This window comes from Adiantum capillus-veneris, chromosome 2 (assembly GCF_014529385.1).
Source record: "Adiantum capillus-veneris isolate H3 chromosome 2, ASM1452938v2, whole genome shotgun sequence".
NCBI lineage: Eukaryota > Viridiplantae > Streptophyta > Polypodiopsida > Polypodiales > Pteridaceae > Adiantum > Adiantum capillus-veneris.
In genome coordinates this window covers 98,162,855-98,187,846 of record NC_140932.1, presented here as the reverse complement: position 1 = coordinate 98,187,846, position 24,992 = coordinate 98,162,855, and the positions used below count along the sequence as shown (strand labels likewise).

General features: G+C 43.6%; 1 protein-coding gene across 1 annotated transcript in view; it reads right to left on the bottom strand.

Annotated features, from left to right (window-relative positions):
* The window catches only part of LOC147463263 (uncharacterized), a 55,284-nt gene extending 31,807 nt beyond the window's left edge, over positions 1–23,477 (bottom strand). The window contains exon 1 of the mRNA XM_086487840.1: positions 22,855–23,477. Within this exon, the coding sequence (XP_086343966.1) occupies positions 22,855–22,940 (86 nt within the window). The 5' untranslated portion in view covers positions 22,941–23,477. The remainder of the gene's footprint in view (positions 1–22,854) is intronic.
* Between the last annotated feature and the right edge of the window lie 1,515 nt (positions 23,478–24,992).

The following is a 24,992-nucleotide window of genomic DNA, read 5'->3' as shown; positions in this document are numbered from 1 at the left end:
AATGGGTGAAAGCTAAATCAAGGTTTAAAGTAAAGTCTACCGCCCTTTTTGGATTGAACAGGCCGGTTTCATCTTGTCCAGCCTAGTACTTCACCGTATTGCTCTCCAGTGTTGTTGGTTTTGAAGAAAGACGGATCTTGGAGAATGTGCATCGATTATAGCACTCTCAACAAAATCACCATCAAGAACATATTTCCGATTCCTAGGATTGATGATATACTCGACAAGTTACAAGAATCCTCGTGCTTTAGGAGGATTGACTTGAAGAGTGGATATCATCAGATCAGGATAGCGCCAAGAGATGTCTACAAGACAGCTTTTCGGACGACTTTTGGGTCATTTGAGTTTTTGGTGATGCCTTTTGGCTTAACCAATGCTCCTGCGACATTTAACCGGATGATGGATAGGATTTTTCGAGAGTACAGGCTATTTGTTGTCACTTTCTTTGACGACATCATTGTTTTCTCCAAGAATGAGGTAGAACACAGAGATCATCTGCTTCAAGTCTTTCAGGCATTACGAGATCACACGTTAGTGATTAATGCAAAGAAAAGTGAATTTTTCCTACAAGAGATACACTTTATGGGACACATTGTGTCAGTAGCCAGCAGGAGTGCAAATGGACCCGGCCAAGATAGAGACTATCCGTGATTGGCCCGATTTGAGGAATGTCCATGAAGTTAGAAGCTTCTTGGGACTGTGTTCGTACTACAGGCAAGCAGTTCATACGAAAGTTTGCAGAGGTTGCTTTCCCTTTGCATACCTTGACACAGAAAGGAGTACCTTTTTTTGTGGGGACCCACAGAGGTGACTGCCTTTCGGACATTGAAAGAGAAATTGACTACGGGACCTATTTTGACTTTTCCGGACTTGTAGTCATTTGAAGTATATTGTGATGCTTGTGGTCGTAGTCTGGGTGCGGTCTTGATGCAAGAAGGCCATGTAATAGCTTACGAGAGCCGTTTGTTCTCTAGGCCAAAGATGACAGCACAGATCTATGAGAAAGAGCTTTTGGCGGTTATCCATGCTCTTACTCAGTGGCGGCATTACCTACTCGGAGCGGATTTTACTGTCTTTACAGACCATCAGAGTTTGCGCTGCTTCTTATCACAGAAGCAGCTTTCGGAAAAGCAGATGCGGTGGGCGAACATCTTGTCACAGTTCCACTTCCAGATTGTCCATGTGCAGGGACAGAAGAATGTGGTGGCAGATACTTTGTCTCGGAAACCGTTGGTTTTGGCTATTTCCACGATACATCATAGGAGCTTCGAGGATATGGTCGATCAGTATGCCACAGATACAGATTTTACAGATATTTTCACACCGCTACGGGATGGGGAGACAGTAGCTGGATACTCCCTTCGGGAAGGCTACTTGATGAAAAAGACTATGCTATGCGTTACACAGCCGTTGAGGGAAAAGGTTATGACTGAATGCCATTGTCCACCTTTTACGGGTCACCGCGGCATTGCTACCACCATGAAAGGGGTAGAGAGATACTTCTTTTGGCCGTGACTCAAAAAGGACGTGGAAGAGTTGTGCGCAGTATGCGAGAAGGTCAATTTTGACAGCCATAAGGCACAGGGATTGTTAAAGCCTTTACCCATACCACCCACCCCTGGAAAAGTATTGAAATGGATTTCATTTTTGATCTCCCGAGAACTAAGAATGATCACGATGATTTTCCGATTACATGGCACGTCTGAGACGATCGTCTCCGACAGAGACCCCAGATTTATGAGTTTGTTTTGGAAGGCAATTTGGGAGAACATTGGCACGCAGTTGCAGTTCTCGTCATCGTTCCACTTGCAGACTGACGGGCAATTTGAGATTGCCAATTCAGTGATTTTAGATTTATTGAAGTCTTGTATCTCGGATCAGAAGACTCAATGGGAAAAGAACTTACCTTTGGTGAAATTTGCCTACAATAACATGATACACTCTTCGACGGGAAGACGCCATGTGAGATTGTTGAAAGTGCTGCGAAGGTTCCATCCTTCCTGAGCACGAAAGATTAGATATTTGAAGCGGATGAATATTCGCGAGATTTGGATACGGCTTTTGCCAAGGTTCGCGAGACTTTGCAGAAGTCTCAAGAACGACAGAAAAAGGCAGCGGATCGCCATCGTCGCGACTTGAAACTGAAGGAGGATGATTGGGTGCTCTTACTTTTGAGAAGGCACGCCTAAGAAAGAAAAAGGGAAAGGAGAGGCTTTTTCCAAAGCTTAGTATGCGATACTACGGACCTTTCCAGATCACTGACAAGATAAATGATGTCTCCTTCCGATTGAAACTGCCAAATACTTGGAGGATTCATAATGCATTGCATGTGAGTCTCTTGAACCCTGTTAAGGGTGATGTGCCTGATGATGGGGAGCCTGATGAGCGGAAGAAAATGAGGAGATCCTTGTTCCTGAACAGATTTTGGCACATGATGATACGAAAAAAGGTAAAGTCGGAAGGCGGTTCTTGGTTTAGTTCAAGAACTTTCCTGCATTTGATGCGAAGTGGATGGAGGAGGAGGACCTAGCAGATACTCCTTGGATTGTGAAACTTTACCTCGATGTTTTGGTTTAGCATAGTCTACTCCAAACGGAACCCAAAAACTCAGCTTGGCCGAAGATCTGGTGCAGTGGGATGCACAAGAGGGGAGTTACTCCGCTCGTTTGTCAACAGATGCCTTGATTTTGATACTAAAGTCACTGATGTCTCTTTGAGCTTCACGGATACTGAGAGCTGAAAGTATTCTGTTGGATGACTTTATGAAATGGAATTCCTGATAATGATACTGATTTGTTCTTGACTTCTTGTGAGTGCAGGAACTGATAGCCGAAATGACTACAGCATTTTGGTCTAATTGATCTCGAATAGACATGGTTGCAATAGGGGTTAGTCAATCGGACATCAATGAGGTCCCGATTGGACCTAGATGTGATTGCTAGCTACATTGCCGATTAATCATGGTCTAAGATCCGAATGAATGTTGAATGTCATGTGATGTCCTGTGATGTCTGGTGATGTCCTGTGATGTGACTGTCGATTTTGTACATGTGCTAGACGTGTGTTCCTAGTACGTAGGTACTAACAGTCAGTGTCTGTTAAGACGGCTTATGGCTTTTGTCGGTTTTGCAGGCGTAATCGCGGTTGATTACAATGCTTTCAAGAGGGGGGTATGTCACAAAGTGATGACGTGGCGGACAGCAAAAACCCTAATTTTTGCCAGAAACCCTAAAATTCCTGCAAACCCTAATTTCTCCCGAAAACCCTAATTTCCGGAAATCGCAGAGACGGATTATTATTTTTTATTTTTATTTTTTTATTTTTTGGGGAAATTTTGAGCGACGCAAATCTCAGCTTTTCGCTTTGATTTGGGAGAAAGAAAGAGAAAAAGAGAACTTGCTTTTTACTGACTCTCATTGAGAGAGAGAGAGAGAATCTGCTTTTGCTTTCAAGCTTTTGGGGCTCTGCTTTTGGGCATCCCTTGTAACCTTTAAATTAGTGGTGAGGGTCTCACTTCTCAGAGCATCTGGACGCAGAGTCTGAGAGTGAAACCCTAACCGCTCTCTTGTACTTTGATGATTGATTAATACAAAAAGAAATACCGAAAGGGGCGCCAGTCTTTGGGGCCAATATCTCTAGGCACGGAACTCCGCCGGGCCAGTGCAAATCTATTGTGATCTGTGAATTGTTTTCAAGTGGTTATTTGGTGCTGTCGCGGTTGATTCTTGACTTGGAGTGTCCAAGTCTGTTCCATCCTTGGAAATTGTTTGACTGTCCGTTTCCTCGTCGTCTGAGGACAGTTTAATCTTCTTTGGTTCAGAAATGGGTTGCTCATTCCATGCCTGCTTTACCTGCTCATTAACATCTGCAGCAGTAGCCCAATACAAAAATTGCCAAACATACCATGCCTTGAAAACAGTTTGAGATTTCAGCTTGGCAGTCTGTTGGAGTACATTATGCGAGAGTATTTGACACAGGTTGATATGGACTTGTGGATCCAGTATCTTGGTCAACAGCATAGCAAATAATTTCTTTGATACATACGTTGGGTTATTCTTAAGACTGACTGCTTCTGCTACAAACCTGTAAGCAGCGGAGGCTTCCAGTCCTGCTACTGGAACTCCTTGAGCACTTGCCTTGCGCTTCTTTCTAGCTGTTTCGTCCTCCTTTAGAGCAGTACTTATTTGCTGTGCAGTTGCCACAGACGGTTTGGGCTCATTGGGTATCCGAAATGCAAATGCAATGGCCTCTGGTGTCACTGACACCTTCCTATTATTTATCACAGCACTGCTAGTTTCAGCATCAAAGGAATCAAGAACTTGCTTAATAATATCTGTCTGAAAAGCAATCCTTGTGGCTTGCAACACAACTCGCAAATCCCAGAGTTGTAGCAAAGTCATTGCGTGATCAGTAAAGACATATCTTTGGATTTTACTGTATGAGAGAACAGGAAGGCTTGCCTTTGCCTCAGCAACTATAGCCTGGGTTTCTTCAAGAGTTTCCTGCATCTTCTCTCAGCATTTCTTTCTACCCATACACTGTGAGGTCGACGACAATGAAACAGGCGAAGGCGAAGAGGACTTGCTTGTGTTAAAGCCGTTGCCTGGTGTTGCTGGTAAGGTGTCTGACCGTCAACTGTCTCATCAGAGGTCAAAGTTTGCAGCTGTAGTGAAGAAACCTCGGAGCTCGGCGATGGCGAATGGTTGACAGGAGGAAAGCGTCGCATAGGAGATTTATGAGGAAAAATGCTAACTCTCCTGACTGTTATACGTGTTCGCGTCATAAAAGCTCCACCACTCGCCGCTCCTAGACTTGTGTGTGCCTTTGCTGTCGTGGCAAACATGCATTGGACAAGACTGCAACCCATCCTTGTAATAATTATCATTGGCATACCACTTGACCGTTGGCCACTTAAAATTTGAAAAGTGTGTTCATACTGGTTTTGAACTGATTCCCACTTTGGCTGGACCATACTGATACTGGTTCTTAAATCAGCCCGATCTGATTCTTCAGGTACTGGTTCTGAATCTGGAACTGGTTGCACATGGAAGAGACCAAAAATATCTAATTCTGGTATCTCTTGATCAACAACCTCCAGTTCCATAGTGACTTCTTCTAACCCAGTTTCTCTGGTCTCTGAATAATAAAGTTTGATCTTTGCTCCATTATATACTCCCGGCAACATCAGTCCAGATAAGTCTTTTAATCTGACTGTGCCATTGGAGAAGACCCAATCAACCTCAAAAGGTCCTGCCCAGGCAATCTTCAAATTCGGCTTCTTTGGACCCAACTGATATAGAAGCACTAAGTCTCCTTTCTAGAATTCTCGGACTTTAATTCGGCGATCATGCCAGTGCTTCCTTCTTTGTTGAACAATTTCCTGTTCCAATATAGCTCTTTGCCTGAGTTCATCTAACTGCATCAGTTCATCCAGTCTTTTCTTAAGATTATGGTTGAAGTCTAGTCCATACTTTACAGCCATTCTTAGACTGGGGATTACAAACTCCATAGGAACCACAGCTTCAGTAACATACACCATTCTGAATGGTGTCATTCCAGTAGTTACCTTATAAGCTGTCCTATAAGCCCAAAGAGCAGTCTGAAGCTTCAAATCCCACTGGTCTGGTTTCTTTTGCACCACCTTAGTGAGAATAGTCTTAATTGTCTTATTGCTACATTGCATCTGGGATAGTGAGGAGTAGATTTCCGATGCTTGACTGAAAGCATATCCAATAGGATTTCCATAGTATCATCGATGAAATGTGTCCCTTGATCGGTCACAATTTCCACTGGACATCCATATCGGCAGACAATATTCTCAAACAAAAACCTTGCAATTGACTTGGCTGTATTGTCAGGAAGAGCTTTAGCTTCAACCCACTTGGTAACATAATAAGTAGCCATCACGATGTATTTGTTCTTCCTGGGAGTCACCTTCTTAAAAGGTCCCATAAAATCCAGTCCCCATTTCATGAATACTCCCAATGGTTGTATTGGCATTAAGGGAGTCGTGTCTGCAGTTGTTGGTCGGCCCATTCTTTGGCATATGTCACAAGTTTTACAAAAGCTTCTGACATCAGCAATCATTGTTTGCCACCACAGACCTGCTTGCAGAATCTTCTTGTAGGTCACTTCGTTGGAAAAGTGTTCCCCAGACTCTCCATTATGCGCTTCTGAGATAACTTGCATTCTTCCCTCCATAGGGACACATCTCCGAAGTATACCATCCACACCCAATCGATAAAGTACTCCCCCAATGATGGTAAATTTCAGGCTTTTTATGATCAAAGCCTTCTTCTGATTCTGTTTCCAATCCTCTGGAAAGGCACCTTGGGAAAGGAATTGATAAATATCATACCATTCAGGATCCACTGATTCTTCTGCTTCTAACTGAAATAAATTAGCATCAACTGGTTCATCTCTCAGAGGTGATTCTGAATATCCTTCTGTACTTCTGGAAAGAAAGTCAGCTCCACAGTGGTTTCGGCCAAGCTTATGGAAAATTCTGAATTCAAATTCCACAAGGAACATCATCCATCTTATCAGCCTGCCTTGAATAATGACTTTGTTAATCAGAAACAAAAGAGCTTGATGATCCACATAAAAATGGAATAACTTTCCCAATAGGTAATGCCTGAACTTTGTAGCGCTAAAAACCATTCCGAGGGCTTCTCTTTCAGTAGTCGTATAGCCTTGTTCAGCCTGACGGAATCTCCGACTAGCAAAATAGACCGGATAGTCTATTCTGCCATCTGGCTGAGCTAATATTGCCCCCATTGCCAATCCTGAAGCAACTACATGTACATGAAAAATAATCTCCCAATTCGGTTGCCTGAGGACTGGTTTACTGGTAATGGCTTTTTTCAAATTTTGGAAACTCTCCTCACACTCGGCAGTCCAATTGAACTTACTGGTCTTCTTTGTAAGCTCATATAGTGGTACTGCTTGAGAAGCAAACTTGTGTACAAATCTTCTATAAAAATTCACATACTCCAAGAAAGAACTCAACTCAGAAGCAGTTCTAGGTGCTTTAGCTTGCTAGACACATTGTATTTTGTCACTGGCCATTTCTATTCCATTGCGGGAAACCACATGTCCCAGTAGCTGTCCCTTCCAAACCAGAAATACTGATTTAAATGGATTCAAGCAAATCCTTTTCTCCTGACAGCGTTTAAAACACATCTCTAGGAATAGAAGGTGTTGTTCCTCAACTGAATAGACAGTGAAGTCATCCATGAAAATGGCGAGGAACCGATGAAGAAATTCATTAAACATCTCCATCATACACCGTTGAAAAGTAGCTGGTGCATTGCACAGGCCAAAAGGCATCACCAAATACATGAATGCTCCGCACTCAGTGATGAAAGTGGTCTTGGCCCTATCTTCAGGAGCAATCTATAATTGGTTATAGCCGCTATAACCATCCATGAAGCTATACATCTCATATCCTACGATCTCATCAAGCAACATATCAGTAAAAGGTAAGGGAAACGGATCCTTAATGGTCTGGGCATTTAGTTTCCTATAGTCGACACAAACCCTTAATTTCTCATTCTTCTTAGGAACGACGACTGTTGGAAATAACCAATCACTACTTGCTACCTCCGTAATGAACCCAGCCTTGAGAAGATTATCAATCTCCTCCTTGACCTTCTTTGCATAGTTGAGGTTCATCCGGTATCTTTGCAATCTGACTGGTCTAGCTTCTGGTTTTAGTGGTATTCGGTGTTGACAAACTTTAGGATCTATTCCCTTCAAATCTGTATGTTCCCAGGCAAATACATCTTTATAGTTCTGGAACATTTTCCTTGCCTTTTCCTTCATTGCCGGTTTCAGGTGCTTGTTGACTTTGATCATTCTGGGATTTTCCTCTGATCCCAGGTTCCACTCCTCTACTTCCTGATCATCTGGAAGCAACCAATTTGGTCGTCCTCCTTTTCGTTTGGTCGAGTCTTCAGCGTAGTTCCAAGAAGGTCCATTCATCTCTGAATCATTATTCTGATTCAGTGGATACTCTTCAGAATATACTGATTCTTCTATTTTACCAGTATCAGTTGGTTCCTCCATTCTTCCAGTTAGCTGAACGGTTCTTTCCCCTGTATTGACTTCAGTAAACTGATCAGGGAATTGTCTCTTCTGCTTGTCAGCTTGTTCTTTGTTTAGTAGGACTGCATTCAAATCAATTTCTGCCAAAGGAAAGATGTTCATTACTGCTAGCATTCGCTCAATTTTCTTAGCTCGGTATTTCTGACACAAATCCTTCGGCCTAAGTTCCTTTTTCCAACTCCTGGTGTTGTTGGTCTGGATTTTGATTCTGCCACGGGCCCCTTCTATGGTTAAGGTCTGGTTTGCGTAGTCATGAACAGCATGTGCTGTTCTTAACCATGGGCGTCCTAATAGCATTCCATATGCTCCCTGTACATCCAAAACTAGGAAACTAGTTTTGAATTTTTCCCTCCCAACTCTTATCTGCATGTTTTCAATCATGCCCGTCGCTTGTACGACTCGATGATCCGCCATTCTTACTTTGAATGGTGCTGGTTTCATGTTAGTGATACCCATTCTTTGCTGAAGATGGGCTCCCATTATGTTGACTCCTACTCCTCCATCCAGTATGACGCTTGAGAGGTTCCCGCTGCTTCCTGACCTTTTAATCTACCTGAATAAGTGGAACTTCATCATCCCGGACAACCGTCAGGTCCACTGTTCTGGCCTCTGCCTCAGTCTTCCTGCGTTGTCTGATAAAGTTGGCCACCTCAGGTAAGGTCTTTCTTATATCCTCCAGCTCTACAGTCAGCTTTTGGATTCTATCACAAATTTTCACCTGAATTTCCTCTCGCTCCTGGTCAGACTGATTGTCAGAGCTTGAAGAACTAGTGTCTTCACACTGCCATTCTTCTTTATCAGTACTACTCGTTCCTTCCACTCCCATTTCATCAGCTAGTCCATGTACTACAGCCAGCATGGTCTCTGTCATGGACGGTACTGACTGATCTTTATCAGTCGATTGGGCTGGTATCTTCTGAATGACTCTAGCCTCGGAACTTTTCTTTACCTTTGGCCTTCCAAACTTCCCTTTGTTGGGCCCACTTGCTGCTGTTAGGATTAGCTGGTACTTCTGAAATGTCTGGAATTTCCTCAATGATAACTCCCTTGCTCCTGGTAACTACTTTGACTGGGACTGGCTCTGGTGCCTTAGCCTCAGTAGCAGTCGTTACTGGTGCATCTGGACATTGGGCTGCAAAATGACCATACTTCCCATAGGTATAGCAATTCATGCTCCTGGTCTGGAAGTTGCCTCTTTCTCTTCCTCTTCCTCTGCCCATTCCTTGTTGGTATCTGCCACGTCCTTGACCAGTACCACTGGTACCTGGTCCCTCTTCTTGTGCTACTTTGATTGGCTCTGCCTTTATTGGTTCAGTGTAGGCAACCACTGATAGATCCTTTCCTTTCTTAAAATGGTGAATTCGGATGCCACAATTATTCCATAGGTGACCGAAGGCCTTGCAGTAGGTACATTGTGGGCATTCCGTGGAGATGTGATCCTTGGATTTACATCTTGAACACCAAGTCTCCATCTTCCGGACCAGCTGTCTTGTATGGCTAATCTCTGCAATCTGCCTAGCCATTTCTTCAATTTTCTTGGTCCATGATCCTTTCTTTGATTTTTCCTTTGTCCATTCATTGGAGCTGCTCTCGGAGCTGCTGGATGTTGCACTGGAATCAGATGCTTCAGTAGCCGAACTACTGCTACTGGTCCTTCTCTTCTTGTGGCTCTTTTCTTTCTTAGCCTGCTGTTCCAGTTTTAATGCTCGCTGGACCAGATCATTGAATTTCTTTGTAGGGGCTGGTACTTCTTGTTCTCTCAGCTTCTTGCTTCTGAACCCATTCAGAAATCATGCCCTCAATCTCTTCTCAAACGGTGGTTCTTGCAACTGTCTGGTCAGTTCTTTGATCTTTTCGACATAGCTGCGGACTGACAAATTCCTCTTTTCGACATAGCTGCGGACTGACAAATTCCTCTGTTTGATCTGATCCAATTCAGAGAGAATATCCTCATCTCCTTGATTGTCGGAATATTCCAACCTGAAGGCCTTAAGTAATTTATTATTTGATCTCAGCTGGCATGCAGGGTATGGTAATACCATTTCCTTGCTGCTTCCTTCAAGGTTTGTGAAAAGTATTCCCCCCAATCATCTTCATCAATGTTTTTTAGTTCAGCATACTGCTCGAAAGCTTGTATGTGAACATCAGAATCATCCTTTTTCCCTCCTTTGAATATGGGAAAGGAAATCTTCAGGGAAGCGGTGTAATCATTTCGATTACTGCTGATCCCGCCAATTCTCTTCTTGGCTTCAGACTGACGCTTGGGAGCCTTCTTGCAATTGTCAGTGTCAGCATCCCAATCAATCTCTGTCTCTGTCTCAGTATCAGTATCTTCTCTGTTTTGTCTGCTAGAAGTATGGTGACTTCCCTTTCTGCCTTTGATATGCGCATCTTTCTGGCGAGACTAAGAACTCTTGGAACTCTTTGCCTTTCGTGCTTCCCATTGTGCCCGTCTGCGTCGAGAATGACTGGAGTGCTATGAGTCCTGCGCCTCATCAGCCTGACTATGCTCCTCCTAAGCCTCAGTGTTAGTCATTTTCTCTTGCTTGGGGTCAGACTCTCTTCCTGACTCCTCAGGAATGGGGTCCACACGATTGGTAGATTTCCGGCCACGATTGGATTTTGATGCCATTGCTGAAAACTTCAACTGGGAGAAGAGTCTTTCAGTCCACGAGCTTCAGCTCGAGCCACCGTGATCGCCAAAATGGAATTGGAGCTGATCTCTTGAGACAGCTAATTCCAGTGTTGAAGGATTTCAGCTACTCGTGTGGGAAGATTTCATACAGCAGACTAGACAGAAATCAGAGACTAAACTAAAATGTGAATACTGAAATGAGAATCGGACTTATAGACTAGAATAAAGTTCAAATTCAGAATCAGATTCAAAAGACTGTTGAGAAGTAAGTATCACTGAATATATACCATGATTGAGATTACAGCGGATATGACTACAGAGAAAAGTATAGCCAACAATACTGCCACTGATGCTCAAGTGCAATTATAGCCCAAAGAGCTAATACAAGTGATTACAATTGCCAACCTGATATCAATGTAATGGGCCCTATTTATATACTTCGGGTTTACTGTAGTAATTATTCTAGTAATTACTAAGTGATTCGTTGCCCATCTTCTAAGAACACGTTCCCACATGGTGACTCTCCAACCGTCTACATAGCTCTCTGCTGCTCTGTGCCTCATGCTTCTTGCCACAATCCGTATTTCTTTATATTGCATCAACACAGTACAAGCCGGTACTCCAGACTCTACATCTTCTCCAGGAAGCATGCCAAAGAATGAGCCCTTAGCACATATTTAATGGCCCTTGGCCTATGAAAAGCGGTTTACATGAAAAGCCTTCAAACTCAAAAGCTTCTGGTCCAAAAAGCAATGCTTAAAAGCTGTCAGCGTAAATCAAGGAAATTCGTACAGTCCTGCCACGTCACCACGGCCAACGTGAAGCGGAAATCCGTATAGTTTTGCCACGTTAGCAGTCTGCGGAATTTCCAAAAATTTGCCATGTCATTAGTTTGCGCAAGTCTTTTGTGTGTGTGAGAGAGTCCAACTTTATTTGAATCCTTTATGTCACTTGGGGCCCCATCGAAGGGTCCCCATAAGTTGATAGGACTTCTTCTTATGTTACTTGTTCTTCTTAGGGTTTAGGCCCCTCGGCCAGCATCTGTGAGTTGGCCCCATTCTTCAGGGCTTTGACACGTCAGCAGGTTGTGACATTGGCTCTATAAAAGTGCTTCCTCTTTGAACAAAACATCTGGTCATCAGAGTCCGACTCACAGAAGAGAATGAATGCTCCAAGATCATCGGTGGGATCTTCTTTTCTTGGCCTTCTTCTTGTTCTTTCCATGTCTCTGGTTCTTCGTCGTTTCTTGTCCTTTTTGTCCTCATCATTGGAATCAGAAGAGGATGAGGACGACGAACTCGACACATCCTCGAAGCGTACACGCTTCTTGGCTTTTCGTGCATTTGCAAAAGAAGACTGTCGGACCAAATAACCAAGGTAATCTGTTCCCTTGTTGCGTCTCTTTGAATGCTTTGTGATCTTCAATATTGGGTTGGCTCGTCATTCAATCACATCATCAAGTTCATCTTTAGTGTACATCCACGAGGCCGGTGGTTTCTTCAATGCGGACTTTAATGGTGAATCGATGACCGTACACCATCGAGAATGAATCTCATCAATCGGGTGCCGGGTCAAAAATTTCGTGTATTGGGGATCCTTCGAATACTGTAGCATCTGCTTAGCACAAGCATCAACTTGCTGTTAACGCTACATCTCCATTTGTTTACACTCCGTAGGCCGTGGAGGCCCATACTCTTCTTCCGATTGCCCATTTGAATTTTTCATACTTTCACCCGATCTGGAATTGTCAGGTGGGTTCATTTGATTCTTGCCAGACTCGTCACTTGAATCCATGTGTGTCGTGGTAAAAGGATCGCATTTCTCGGTGGAAGGAAAATCGATTGGGCTATATACCTCTGTTACAGACTTGGGCACCCCAAGTCGAAAACATGGCACGACACACGAGAGAAAACACTTCACAAACTTTATCACAACTTAAAATAGAGTCGACACGACCTGGCATAGTTCCGTGCCTAGAGGTGTTGGCCCCAAAATCAAGCGCCCTTTCGGTATTTATTTTTATATTGATGCTTGAGCAAAGTTACAATGATCGAGGGCTCTCTCTGCTTAGTTGCTCATCAGCAGACTGAGAGAATAAGTGACCCTGGGTTCATATTTATAGGCCCTTGGTCTTCAAACTCAAAAGCAACTACATGAAAAGCTGCAAACTCAAAAGCTTCAGGTCTCAAAAAGCTGCCAACGTGGATCGCGGAAATCCGTACAGCCTGCCACATCAGCACCAACCAATGCAAAAAGCGCAAATCCGTAATGTTGCCATTTCAGCATGTCGACGCAATTTCCAAGGATTCTGTACTGCTCTGATGTCCGTACTACCACATCATCAGTTTGTGACAGAGGCTACGGCTTACGCTCCAAGGAATCCGAAGACGGAATCCGAGACAGTTTGCAGACTCCTTTAATAGACTTGGACACTCCAAGCCAAAGATCTACTGCAACCCACGAGAGAAGACTTTAAACAACTGAATGAACTTGAATAGACAGAGAAGAGGAGAGTTGACCAGCACGGGGGAGTTCCGAGCCAAGATACACTTGTCCCAGAGTAACACCCCTTCCAGTATTTCTTTATTATTACTTTGAAAGAGTACAATGTCCGAGTGTCCTCTCTCTCCCAGTGCTCCCAAGCTAATCTGCTGAGAAGAAAGGCCATGGCACACTTATAAAGGTCCTTGGTGTTATGTACCCACACATCAGGATGGGCGCTTGAGCTATGTCCGGCCAGTATGAACCGACCCTGCGTGTGAACGAACCCTTAGTTGAGGGAGGTTAAGAAGGGTGGTTAAGGAGTCTTATACATAGGAATGAGGTCTCATTTGTGAGCCATCTTGTGTGATCACCACACTTCGACTCTATGCCCTTGGCAGCTCTACCCACACACCCGCTTGGTGTGGGCTTGGTGGTGTGGGACACCAGCCCTTGCAGTGGAGGCTAGCCCGTTAGCTGCAGGCTCCCAGGCTTAGGGATGAGCCCTTATTGGCTCTATGGCTGGGAGGTGAGTCTAATGTACGCACAGCAAGCCGATGGTGAGAACCTATGGTAAGTCTTTTTTTCCTTTTTGTGATTTGCACATGGATTCTCATGTGCATGGAGGTTGATGCTAGCGAGGCTTATCTCTCGGCTACCGTTCGTGTGAGGGTGTCTTTGGGAGATGCCACCCTAGGACATGGAAATACCCTCCGCATGCATGTCATGGTAAGAGGGATTTCACATTCTAGAGTAAGTCAATTTTGCACGCTATTCATGGAGAATTGGAGAGGAGAGAGATATTCTTCCGAATGCTTTTTGTGCCATAATCAAGAAGTTTCCTAGGAAGTTTCTCTTGAGGCGGCTAAGCACCAAGGGCGGTTGAGCTTCCCCGCAGGAAGTTCCCTGAGAAGTTTCCTTTGAGGCAGCTAAGCACCAAGGGTGGTTAAGCTTCCCTGAAGGATGTTTCCTGGGAGGCTTCCCCTTCAAGCGGCTGGGCACCAAGGGCGGCTATAGTTTCCTGCAAGATGTTTCCGGGAGGCTTTCCCTTGAGGCGGTTAAGCATCAAGGGTGGTTAAGCCTCCCCGCAGGATGTTTCTTCAGAATCTTTGTCATGATACTTTTTTGTTGGTTTCTTTTCCTTGATTTTTATTTAATTTTTGGGACCCTCTTTTTGAAATCACAAATGCTCGGACATTGCATGGTAGTGTGAAACAGCCAATGGCCGAGAGCTTCACACACAAGAGTCAAGGCCAAGCAGCCACGAGATGGGTGGGCCGATCAGCAGTGAAATCTGACTGGTGAAGGAGTGGCTAGACTCAGTGAAAGTCATTTAGGCCCCTCAGCGAGACTTCATGAGTTGGTGGATACTAGGAAATTAAACCAAGTGAGCAAATTGGACACTTGTCAGCTAGAAACCATTTGCAAGACACCTCAGCAAGGAGGGGACGCCCAAATCGATTTGGGGGGAGAGAGAGAGAGAGAGAGAGAGAGAGAGAGAGAGGGGGGGGGGGGGGGGGGGCTGATTTTAGTCATTGTGAATACAGTGTCTGTTCAGTAGTGGGTGCAGGTGATCACAGTTTTGATGGAAAGCTTGCCTTCTTCTCTGCCTTATGTAGCACGATGATTCCGCTCTCATGCATCTCTCTCCCCTTTTGAATACATATTCGTGATGCCCAGCTCAACGGCTTTTCATTTGTTATGTACAGTTGTGGGGTTTCTACGCTAGATTAAGCCTCTTGCACAAGTATCGAATCAGTAATCACGGATTCACAGCCAGTACAGGTGCTATCAAGACCATTAGAGAGATTTCTCGAGAGAAACCACACCTAAATCGAAGGGCAAGTAACTCTATAGGTGCGGGAGCTCGAGAGCTACCCACAAGAGTGATCGATACACGAATCAGAACACAAAACAGAGAATTACAGCTTGCTGTAATATTTTGTAGGTTTAGGGTTATGGTGAAATTTGATGCCTAAATGTACCAGGAGCTTCGGGGAAGCTACGGAATCATCGAATAGGTGTGTTGGTGCAATTTAGAGGCCAAAAACAGAGAATTCAGTGGTGCTGTAATTTCTTGCTAGGTCTGATTTTAGTCATTGTGAATACAGTGTCTGTTGAGTAGTGGGTGCAGGTGATCACAGTTTTGATGGAAAGCTTGCCTTCTTCTCTGCCTTATGTAGCACGATGATTCCGCTCTCATGCATCTCTCTCCCCTTTTGAATACATATTCGTGATGCCCAGCTCAACGGCTTTTCATTTGTTATGTACAATTGTGGGGTTTCTATGCTAGATTAAGCCTCTTGCACAAGTATCGAATCAGTAATCACGGATTCACAGCCAGTACAGGTGCTATCAAGACCATTAGAGAGATTTCTCGAGAGAAACCACACCTAAATCGAAGGGCAAGTAACTCTATAGGTGCGGGAGCTCGAGAGCTACCCACAAGAGTGATCGATACACGAATCAGAACACAAAACAGAGAATTACAGCTTGCTGTAATATTTTGTAGGTTTAGGGTTATGGTGAAATTTGATGCCTAAATGTACCAGGAGCTTCGGGGAAGCTACAGAATCATCGAATAGGTGTGTTGGTGCAATTTAGAGGCCAAAAACAGAGAATTCAGTGGTGCTGTAATTTCTTGCTAGGTCTATAAAAATGCTCTAGAGTACGTGGGAAACCACCATTTACCTACTTGTGTTCTTGACCGTGATGACTTCTACTGTCGTTATGCTGCCGAAATTGGGCTCGAGTAGGGAAATTTCAGCCCAATAAAAGTAGGACATCTTGTAGAAGATTACAGTTATTCTTTGGTTTAATAAGAATGAAGAAATACCAAAAGAGGCGCCAATCTTTGGGGCCAACAGGGTGTCATTGTCTACTTGGGAGCACTCTAGCTACCAAGTCGTGGATTGTTTTGAAGTGGTGAATTCAGTTGCAAGTTCATTTGTGAAGTTTCTTTACGGTGAAAGCTAAAGTTTACCACTCTTTAATAAGGCTCAAGGCCGGTTTCAATCTTCCCCTTGAGGAGGTTAAGGATCAAGAGCGGCTAAGCTTTCCATCGATAAAGAGGTGTTGACGAGTGAGTGTGTGATCACTCTCACCGTAAACTCTCACCCGGGCACAATTCTCTCTCTCTCTCTCTCTCCTGCACAATCCCGTCGCATCACTAGAGGACATCTGTCACGTGACACTCCAACCCTATGCGTCCATGGACAAGCTACAGCACAACCAAGGTTCAGTCAGTCTAGAATAGGAAGTGATCTGGCACTTTTGTGAGTCTGTTCGCAGACCGTGCATGTCCAGACACTTAGATTAGACGCATATCCTCTCGTTGCACACAGTATGACCATCAGATTCCAATCGAATCCCATCAGTAGCATTTTTACAGTGCATAGACCTATTTTTCCTATTTTTGACATTTTTCACTTATTATTTTCAAGTGACTTTTGTTGGAAAGTAGGTAGGGCAATTTTGCTAAATTTGTATAAATAAAAACCTAGCGCTAGCACTTTCTGGCAGAAGAAGCAGCAGGGACCTGACATCCACAGTGCACCTTCTCAGCAAGACCCCCCGGGCAGATGACTTAGTGTTTTCAGCCAAGAACAGCCAGCGCTTTTCTCCATTGTAGATCAGCCCCAGCGTTTTGCATTGCAGACCAACCTGGCGACCTCAGACTCTGCAAATTCCCTAGCGTTTTTGCAGATCATCGCGACAGAGTCAACCCTAGGACCAACCTTTTCAGTTTCAGCCCTTAGCACTCGCAGAACAAGTCCCAAACCTCCTTCCCGCAACAGATCCTCGCCACACGGTCAGATCCCGAAAAGTTTTCAGTTTCAGCCCAGAAAACGCAGATTTCAACATCTGCGTTTTCAGCGCGTCGTCGTCGTATCGTCATCATCGACATAGAGTCAGAATTCAGCAGATACAAGATTTGCAAATTTCAGCCCTTAGCGTTTTCAGCTTTTAGCCCATCTCATCGTCGTCGACATCATCGGCAAGTTCAATTCATTGTAGAGATTTGTGCAATCATAAGTAGACCACTCTCGCCATAGAGAGTGGGACCTTCAGAGGAGGGTTTTACATCATCTCTGGTGTCGTATTCTCTTCTCTATCTCTCAGTCTCATGCACTTCCATTCACAGTGTCCATTCACTTTGTTTGTGTTCATTGCACTCTCTCACTAAAGGAACGGAAGGCTCTCCCTTCCGTAAGTAAAAGGAACCTTGAGCACAGTTCGGAGCACTCATCTTGAGCAAAGTTCGAACATTCATTCCGCTGCACCTTACATCGGTATCAGAGCTTTGGCAGTGTTCTGTATCACTCAAGGAAAGAACCACAAGAACCACATAATTTGAGGTCGCACGAACCCAAGTTCACTTGGGCGTGTCGATTCCTAATCGTGTTTTTAAAGAGTGACAAGAAACCCAAGAAAGAAGGGCTTGTACAGTCTCCCCTTGTGCCTCTTTTCACTCATTGAGAGCGGACCGTGCACTTAACTGCCGGTCAATCGACGTGAGGTGGGAAAAAGCAACCTTGGTGTGAGCGCAAGGCCGCCAAGGGGTGCGCCGGCGGAAAAGAGCAGAACTCGGGTGAAGAGAAGATCCTTCTCGAACACAGATTGCAAGCAAAAGAAGACCCTCAAGAACCTCAAGAACCCAAGACCCGCAAGAACCCAAGTTCCTCGTGAACTTAAGAACCAAAGACCACAAGAACCCAAGACTTCAGTGGATGGTCATCACTCGAAGCAGAATGGATACTTCGCTTGAAGGTGATGAGCATGAGAGAGGCGAAGAAGAATTTTCCCCACCATGAGGTTTTTTCGACCCTCCCCCTTCCCCATTTACGCCAAAGATTGCACCAGATCCTATGACACTTTTCGACAAGAGGATGATGGACAAGAAGTTAGACCGAAAAGCAGAAATAGAGCGTGAACACGAAGAAAAGATGACAGCCATAGAGCGTCAATACACAGAAAGAGTAGCAGCCATACATCGCGAGAACAAAGCAAGACAAGCAGAATATGACCGCGAGACCAAAGCACGACAAGAGAAGAGCGATCAACACATGAAAGAATTCTTGCGACCCTTTTCTCAAGTTCAGGCACAGATGCAAGAGATTCGGGAAAAGGAGACACTCTCAGTCTCTTCTTCTCCAAGGCATGATACACAGGATTTGCATGATGATAAGCATAATGAATTGCCTGATAATCATGAGCATGATGATTTGAATGATAATGATGAGCATGATGATTTGGATGACAATGACAAGCATGTTGCATGATCAAGATGTGATTTCTCACAAGCATGATGATTTGCATGAAGAAGATGTGATTGTTCACAAGAAGGATGAGTGAGTGGATACTTTTTCTAGCAAAGCTAACCTCATTGCAGATTCGATCAATCACGAAGAACCGATCTTGGCTCTCGAGCCTAGGTCCAAAGAACCCTTACAGGAAGTACTACGTGTTCGAATGATTTGTCAACACGCATTGTACGAGTGTTTCATTCGTGATCGTTTCCTGTATTTTCGTTAGCGTCTATATGTGATCCCTTTTCCTAGGCATGACATATTGTACGTTGAGCACGTTTCACCCATGAATGAGCACGAATGTATGCGGATTGTTCATGAAAAGCTGAAAAGTATGCATTCAAGGAGGTCACATTCCATGTCTCTTCCTTGGCATGACATAGTTGTAGAAAGAGCACAAGAAAGTATGAGCACCAAGCATGGGCATTTCCGTTGTGAATTGCCATAGTTGATTGCTTTAGATCAGAAGAGAAAGATTCGATCTCATTGTTTGCGTGTGTGTGGTGAACGATTTGGCACTCCGTCTCTTTGTTCATCTACATTGCATGCACGGTCTTTGAGGAAGACAAGATTCTTTCTAGTCACTTTACATGGAATAGATATGTTCATGGTTTTGTGTTGGAAATGGTTTCAGGAATTTTCAGCCATGGAGATTCTTGAAGAAGAAAGAAGCATGACTCTAGACGAAGTTGAAGCATTGAAGGAGCTACAGAAGACTTTTTGTCACTTTCGGCGCGGCCCAAAGAAGCAAGCGTTGCAGACCTTTATGAAGTTCAAGTACCGCACGACCCGCACATCAGAATGGGCTGGCGAAGAGTCCCTTCCAGGATTCCAGATGCTATTGGCGATCTCCCACGACGCCATACAGTTCGGTACCAGTACCTCACTTTGAAAAGGCGGGGATGTCACGTGACACATCCAACCCTATGTGTCCGTGGGCAAGCTATAGCACAACCAGGGTTCAGTCAGTCAAGTCAGTCTAGAATAGGAAGTGATATGCACTTTTGTGAGCTGTTCGCAGACCGTGCATGTCCAGACACTTAGATTAGATGCATATCCTCTGGTTGCACACGGTATGACCATCAGATTCCAGTCAGATCCCATCAATAGCATTTTTACAGTGCATAGACCTATTTTCCCTATTTTTGACATTTTTCACTTGTTATTTTTAAGTGACTTTTGTTGGAAAGTAGGTAGGGCAATTTTGCTAAATTTGTATAAATAAAAACCTAGCGCTAGCACTTTTTGGCAGAAGAGGCAACAAGGACCTGACATCCACAGTGCACCTTCTCAGAAAGACCCCCCTCGGCGGATGACTTAGCGTTTTCAACCAAGAACAGACAATGTTTTTCTCCATTGCAGATCAGCCCTAGCGTTTTGCATTGCAGACCAACCTAACGACCTCAGACTCTGCAAATTCCCTAGCGTTTTTGCAACAGGACAGAAAACATCCCTAGCGTTTTTGCAGATCATCGCGACAGATTCAGCCCTAGGACCAGCGTTTTCAGTTTTCAGCCCTTAGCACTCGCAGAACAAGTCCCGAACCTCGCAGATCTCACCTTCCCACAGCAGATCCTCGCCACACGGTAAGATCCCGCAAAGTTTTCAGGTTTTCAGTTTCAACCTAGAAAACGCAGATTCCAGCATCTGTGTTTTCAGCGCGTCGTCGTCACATGGTCGTCATCGACATCGTCACCGACATAGAGTCAGAATTCAGCAAATACAAGATTTGCAGATTTCAGTCCTTAGCATTTTCATATTTTAGCCCGTCTCGTCGTCGTCGACATCGTCGGCAAGTCCAAGCATTGTAGAGATTTGTGCAATCATAAGTAGACCACTCTCGCCATAGAGAGGGGCCTTCGGAGGAGGGTTTTACAACGAGCACAAATCTCTATAATGCTTGGACTTGATGTCGACGATGATGAGGACGACGACGAGACGGGCTGAAATCTGAAAACGCTAATGGCTGAATCTGCAAATCTTCTATCTGTTGAATTTTGACTCTATGTCGGTGACGATGTCGATGACGACGCGCTGAAAACGCAGATGCTGAAATCTTCGTTTTCCCGGCTGAATCTACAAACTTCGCGGGATCTGACGTGCGGCGAGGATTTGCTGCAGGAAGGTGAGATCTGTGAGGTTTGGGACTTGTTATGTTGTGTCTAAGTGCTGAAAATTGAAAACGCTGATGCTTCTAACTGTTCCGTCGCGAAGGATCTGCAAAACGCTAGGATGGTCTGCTGATCCAAAAACGCCAGGTCTGAAAATGAGTCCTGCTGCAAAAACGTTGTGTCTGCTGGTGCAAATCACTAACGCTAAGGCTGATCTGTCCTCTGTTGTCGCCAGTCTGATGCAGATGCAAAAACGCTGGCTGATCTGGGTTCTTGATGAAAAACGCTAGCCTTGCTGCAGATGCTGCAAAACGCTAGGCATCCAATGCTGATGGGGGTCTTGCTGAGAAGTTGCCTGTTGAACAAACTGTTCCTGCTGCCTCTTCTGCCAGAAAGTGCTAGCGCTAGGTTTCTTATATGCAAACTTATGAAATTTGCCCTACCTAGTTCCCAACAAAAGTCACTTAAAAATAATAAGTGAAAAATGTCAAAAATAGGGAAAATAGGTTTAATGCACTGGAAAATGCTCCTAATGGATTCTGATGGAACTGTTGATGATCATGTTGTATGCAACCAAAGGATATGCATCTAATCTAAGTGTCTGGACATGCACGGTCTACGAACATACTCACAAAAGTGCCAGATCACTCCCTCTTCTAGACTGACTTGACTAAACTGTAACCCCGGTCATGCTGTAGCTTGTCCACGGACACATAGGGTTGGATGTGTCACGTGACACCGAAAGATGCATATACGGATATTGAAAGATCCTAAAACCTCAAACTATGGTAGCTTCTTGTTATCTAAACGGCATGTGTTTCACTTTATCAATTAAACGTTTCACAGCTTAAAACATTTCACCTGTCCAAACCCGCCGAAACGCGTTTCATGGTGACCATGGTGCTGCTTCATAGATACTGCAGTATCTGAGGTCATCGCCAAGCTGCCCAAAACGATGGGATGGGTTGCACCCCAAAAACGTTGGGGCTGCCCTCCCTATAGGCTGCCTACACCCTCACACTAGGAATAGCCCCTTAACCTACAGGCTGAGCACAACACATGCCATTAGGCCTCCCCCTGCCTCTCATATATAGGTACTAGCAAGCTGCTCGACCCACTCCTACTTCCCCACAAAATGGAAAATAAGGGCTATATATGAGAAAATAGGGAAACGGGGCACCAAAGGCCCCTAGGGCTCAGGGGGGAATCTGCGATGGCAAGGGAAAAATATTCCTTGCGAACTGGAGAATACAAGACCACGGAAAGAGCCAAAAACCTAGGCGCCACCACATGGCTAGACACAGGTCGATATCAAAAGACTACCTCACTTTGGCCAGGCATCTGGATGAATCTAGAGAGATGCCAAACTCTTAACATGAAGTAGGCAGCGAGCTGAAGATAAACTAGGGGTGCCATTCTTTTCACCTCTGGAGAATTATTGACAATCCAAACCTAGTGATCTGGGGCCATTGATGCCCCCTAAGACACCTCATGTGAAATAGCGACATGGAAGCCAAACTAGATCTTGAAAATAGCCCAAAAACCAAGGCCCACAAACTGCAAAGCTCCAAGGGGCTCATTGTCTGTTGTGGACCGACCAATGAAACTACAGCAAAATGGTAACACTTTTTCTACAAAAAAATCAACACCTTTTTGGAAGGTAGCAAAAGCTATTTAAGAAAATACTGGCTTAAGGTTTCAACACCATAGATAAGAATAAAGGAGCCATGTAGACACAACTCACCATAAAGGCGAGACAGAATAATTTGCACTCCTGAAGCACAAAGTTACTCAACTAAATAAATTTGAAAATTAGATACATTGCTCCGAGGGATGCTATCTCAATGACGGCCCGCCCTTTTGGTTGACCAGCTAAGAAGCACACACTGCTGAAAGCCAACACATAATCTTCATGGGCATACACTCTCATCAGCATCACCTATCTTACTGCTCATTGATTACTAAAGACTATATCACAATCTTCACTACCAAAATGCTCCAATTATTGACAAACAACGAGAAAAGAATCGTGAAGTGAAAAGACCTTTTAAAAAAATTCGTAAAAGAGATCTTATCACAACACACAAATTTGGAAGAACCATAATATAAGGAATTCAAAATCATGATTGGAAAATCAAAAAGACCCTGAAAAAAAAGTCAAATATTGTAAAGACTTCAGCAGACTTCATGTCTAAAAGTATCAAAATCTTACCCTTGGTTATTGAATTCGTTGCACTCATTCAAAGCCTGGACATCTTCCAATTCTGTTAAAAAGGTATGATGCCAAGGGCCAGCCATCGTGATCAGGTAGCTTCAAGGTATGAGAGATAAGGGGTTCTAATGTGCATTGCCTTCTTGGCTAAGCTGTTCTTCTAGCATGTTAATGCAGGAATGCAGAGGGATTCTTCACCGCTTAGTAGCTAAAAACTCTTAATTGGCAGAAAAAGTGAACCTACTCGAGTATGTAAACCCTCAGTCTGTCAAAATTTGACCCTCAAAACCATGCTGATTTCTGCCGGGCAACACCCTTCGCAACAAGTAACCTGGTGAATGCAGAGATTGCAGGATTAACATAAAGAACTCGCCATCTGCTCTGCCGACCCAGCTTTAGCAGCTCTACCCATCAGACCCTTTTGCGCCCGTAGACTTCACACGTGATGAGAAAATCCAACCTACAGGCCCCTGCAGCATTGAAAACTCGACTCGGCCAACAAACTCTGGAGTTCCCGCTGCTACATTTCCGCTTTCCCTTTTTCTCTGCTTCTCAAAGTTCGTATATACTAATTTCCCCACATGGCTTTATAAAGTTCACACTTCGACAGTGCACATGGCTTACGTGGTTCCCACATGGTGCCATAGTGCTCTCAGCTCTTTTAGCCGATTGGTGGCATAATGTCCCTTAAGCTTACGTCGGGTGCCCAGATGCTTGTTCAAGAGACTCAAATAGCAATGGAGTTAGATGCTTGTGTGAGAAGCATGTCCATCAATGTCCAAATAGCAAGGAGTTGAGGTTTTCAGGGAGCTTTTTTCAGATTTTTATTCAACTAAGCTTTTTTTTTTAAAAGCTCATTTAGCTTCAAAATCAATGTTTGAAGCAAGTTTTTTTTTTCCTAATCCCTCTCTCTCTCTCTATCAATCTCCCTATCTCTCTCTATCTCCCTCCCTCCCTCCCTCCCTCTCGCTCCTCTCTCTCTCTCTCTCTCTCTCTCTCTCTCTCTATATATATATATATATATATATATATGTATGTATGTATGTATGTATGTGCGTGTGTCTATATATATAATATGTATTCCTCTGTGTGTGTGTGTGTGTGTCTAAAAAGGTCTTAGTATCCATATGGATGAAGGTAATTCAATTTTTGCTCCTTGACATGTGTCCCAAAGAGCCTTATGATCTGTCACACAGCTGTATTCAAATTTTTGTGTTTTTTTGTTGGAGAGGGTGCAACAAATGATTTGAAGTTTCAACACAATAATTTTTTGCCATGTAAAAGGCCACAGTGGGGTGGGTGGACTTTTTGTGCAAATTGTGGACTCTCGGGATGCAAGTCGATCGGATGGAGGACGTGTACAATCTGTTTGTTTTTTAATATTGTTTATAGGTTTTTGTGAAAGGTATTGACATTTGTGTACCTATTTCTTTAAAGAGGACCATTGAAATTGGGTCACTAAGAATCTTTTTCGTCCTCTTCATCTTTTCTTTTTTTTAGTTTGTAAAAAAGTCCTTTCCTTTAAGAGCATGGACTCCATTGCATTAAAAAATTTAATATGCCAATCAATTGAATTGTTTTTTATGTTTTAATTTGATAAAAATCTTTTAATTTAAGAGCCTCACATACATGTCCATTTCATTAAATTGTTTTAGTATACCAATGTGACCTTTCACCTTGTTAGTTTCAATGGGCCCCTTCATTTAAGAACCTAATGACTTTCTTTGCAACTTTTTTATTCAAAATATATATATATTTTTGTATATTTTTCTTTCATTTGAAGACAATTTACAACTAAAAATTTATAAATTGTCTTTAAATGAAAGAATTTCTTCACAACTAAGAATGAAAGAATTGTAAACCATAAAGAAATTGTAAATTTTTTCACAAAAAATTATAAATTGTCCTTAAATAAAAGAATTTCTTCAAAATTGAGAATTTTTTTTCAACTTTTGGTTTTAATAGGCAAATGTCACATTGTTACTTTAGTGTAGCATGTATTATTATTAGGGATTAGGTTTAAACATTTCCAATGTTGATAAAATAAATTTCAAAGGAGGTCACATGCAACACTTGATTAAGAGAATTTTGCAAGAAAAAAAATGTCGTTAATTAGTGTCATCTTCATGAAATATTAT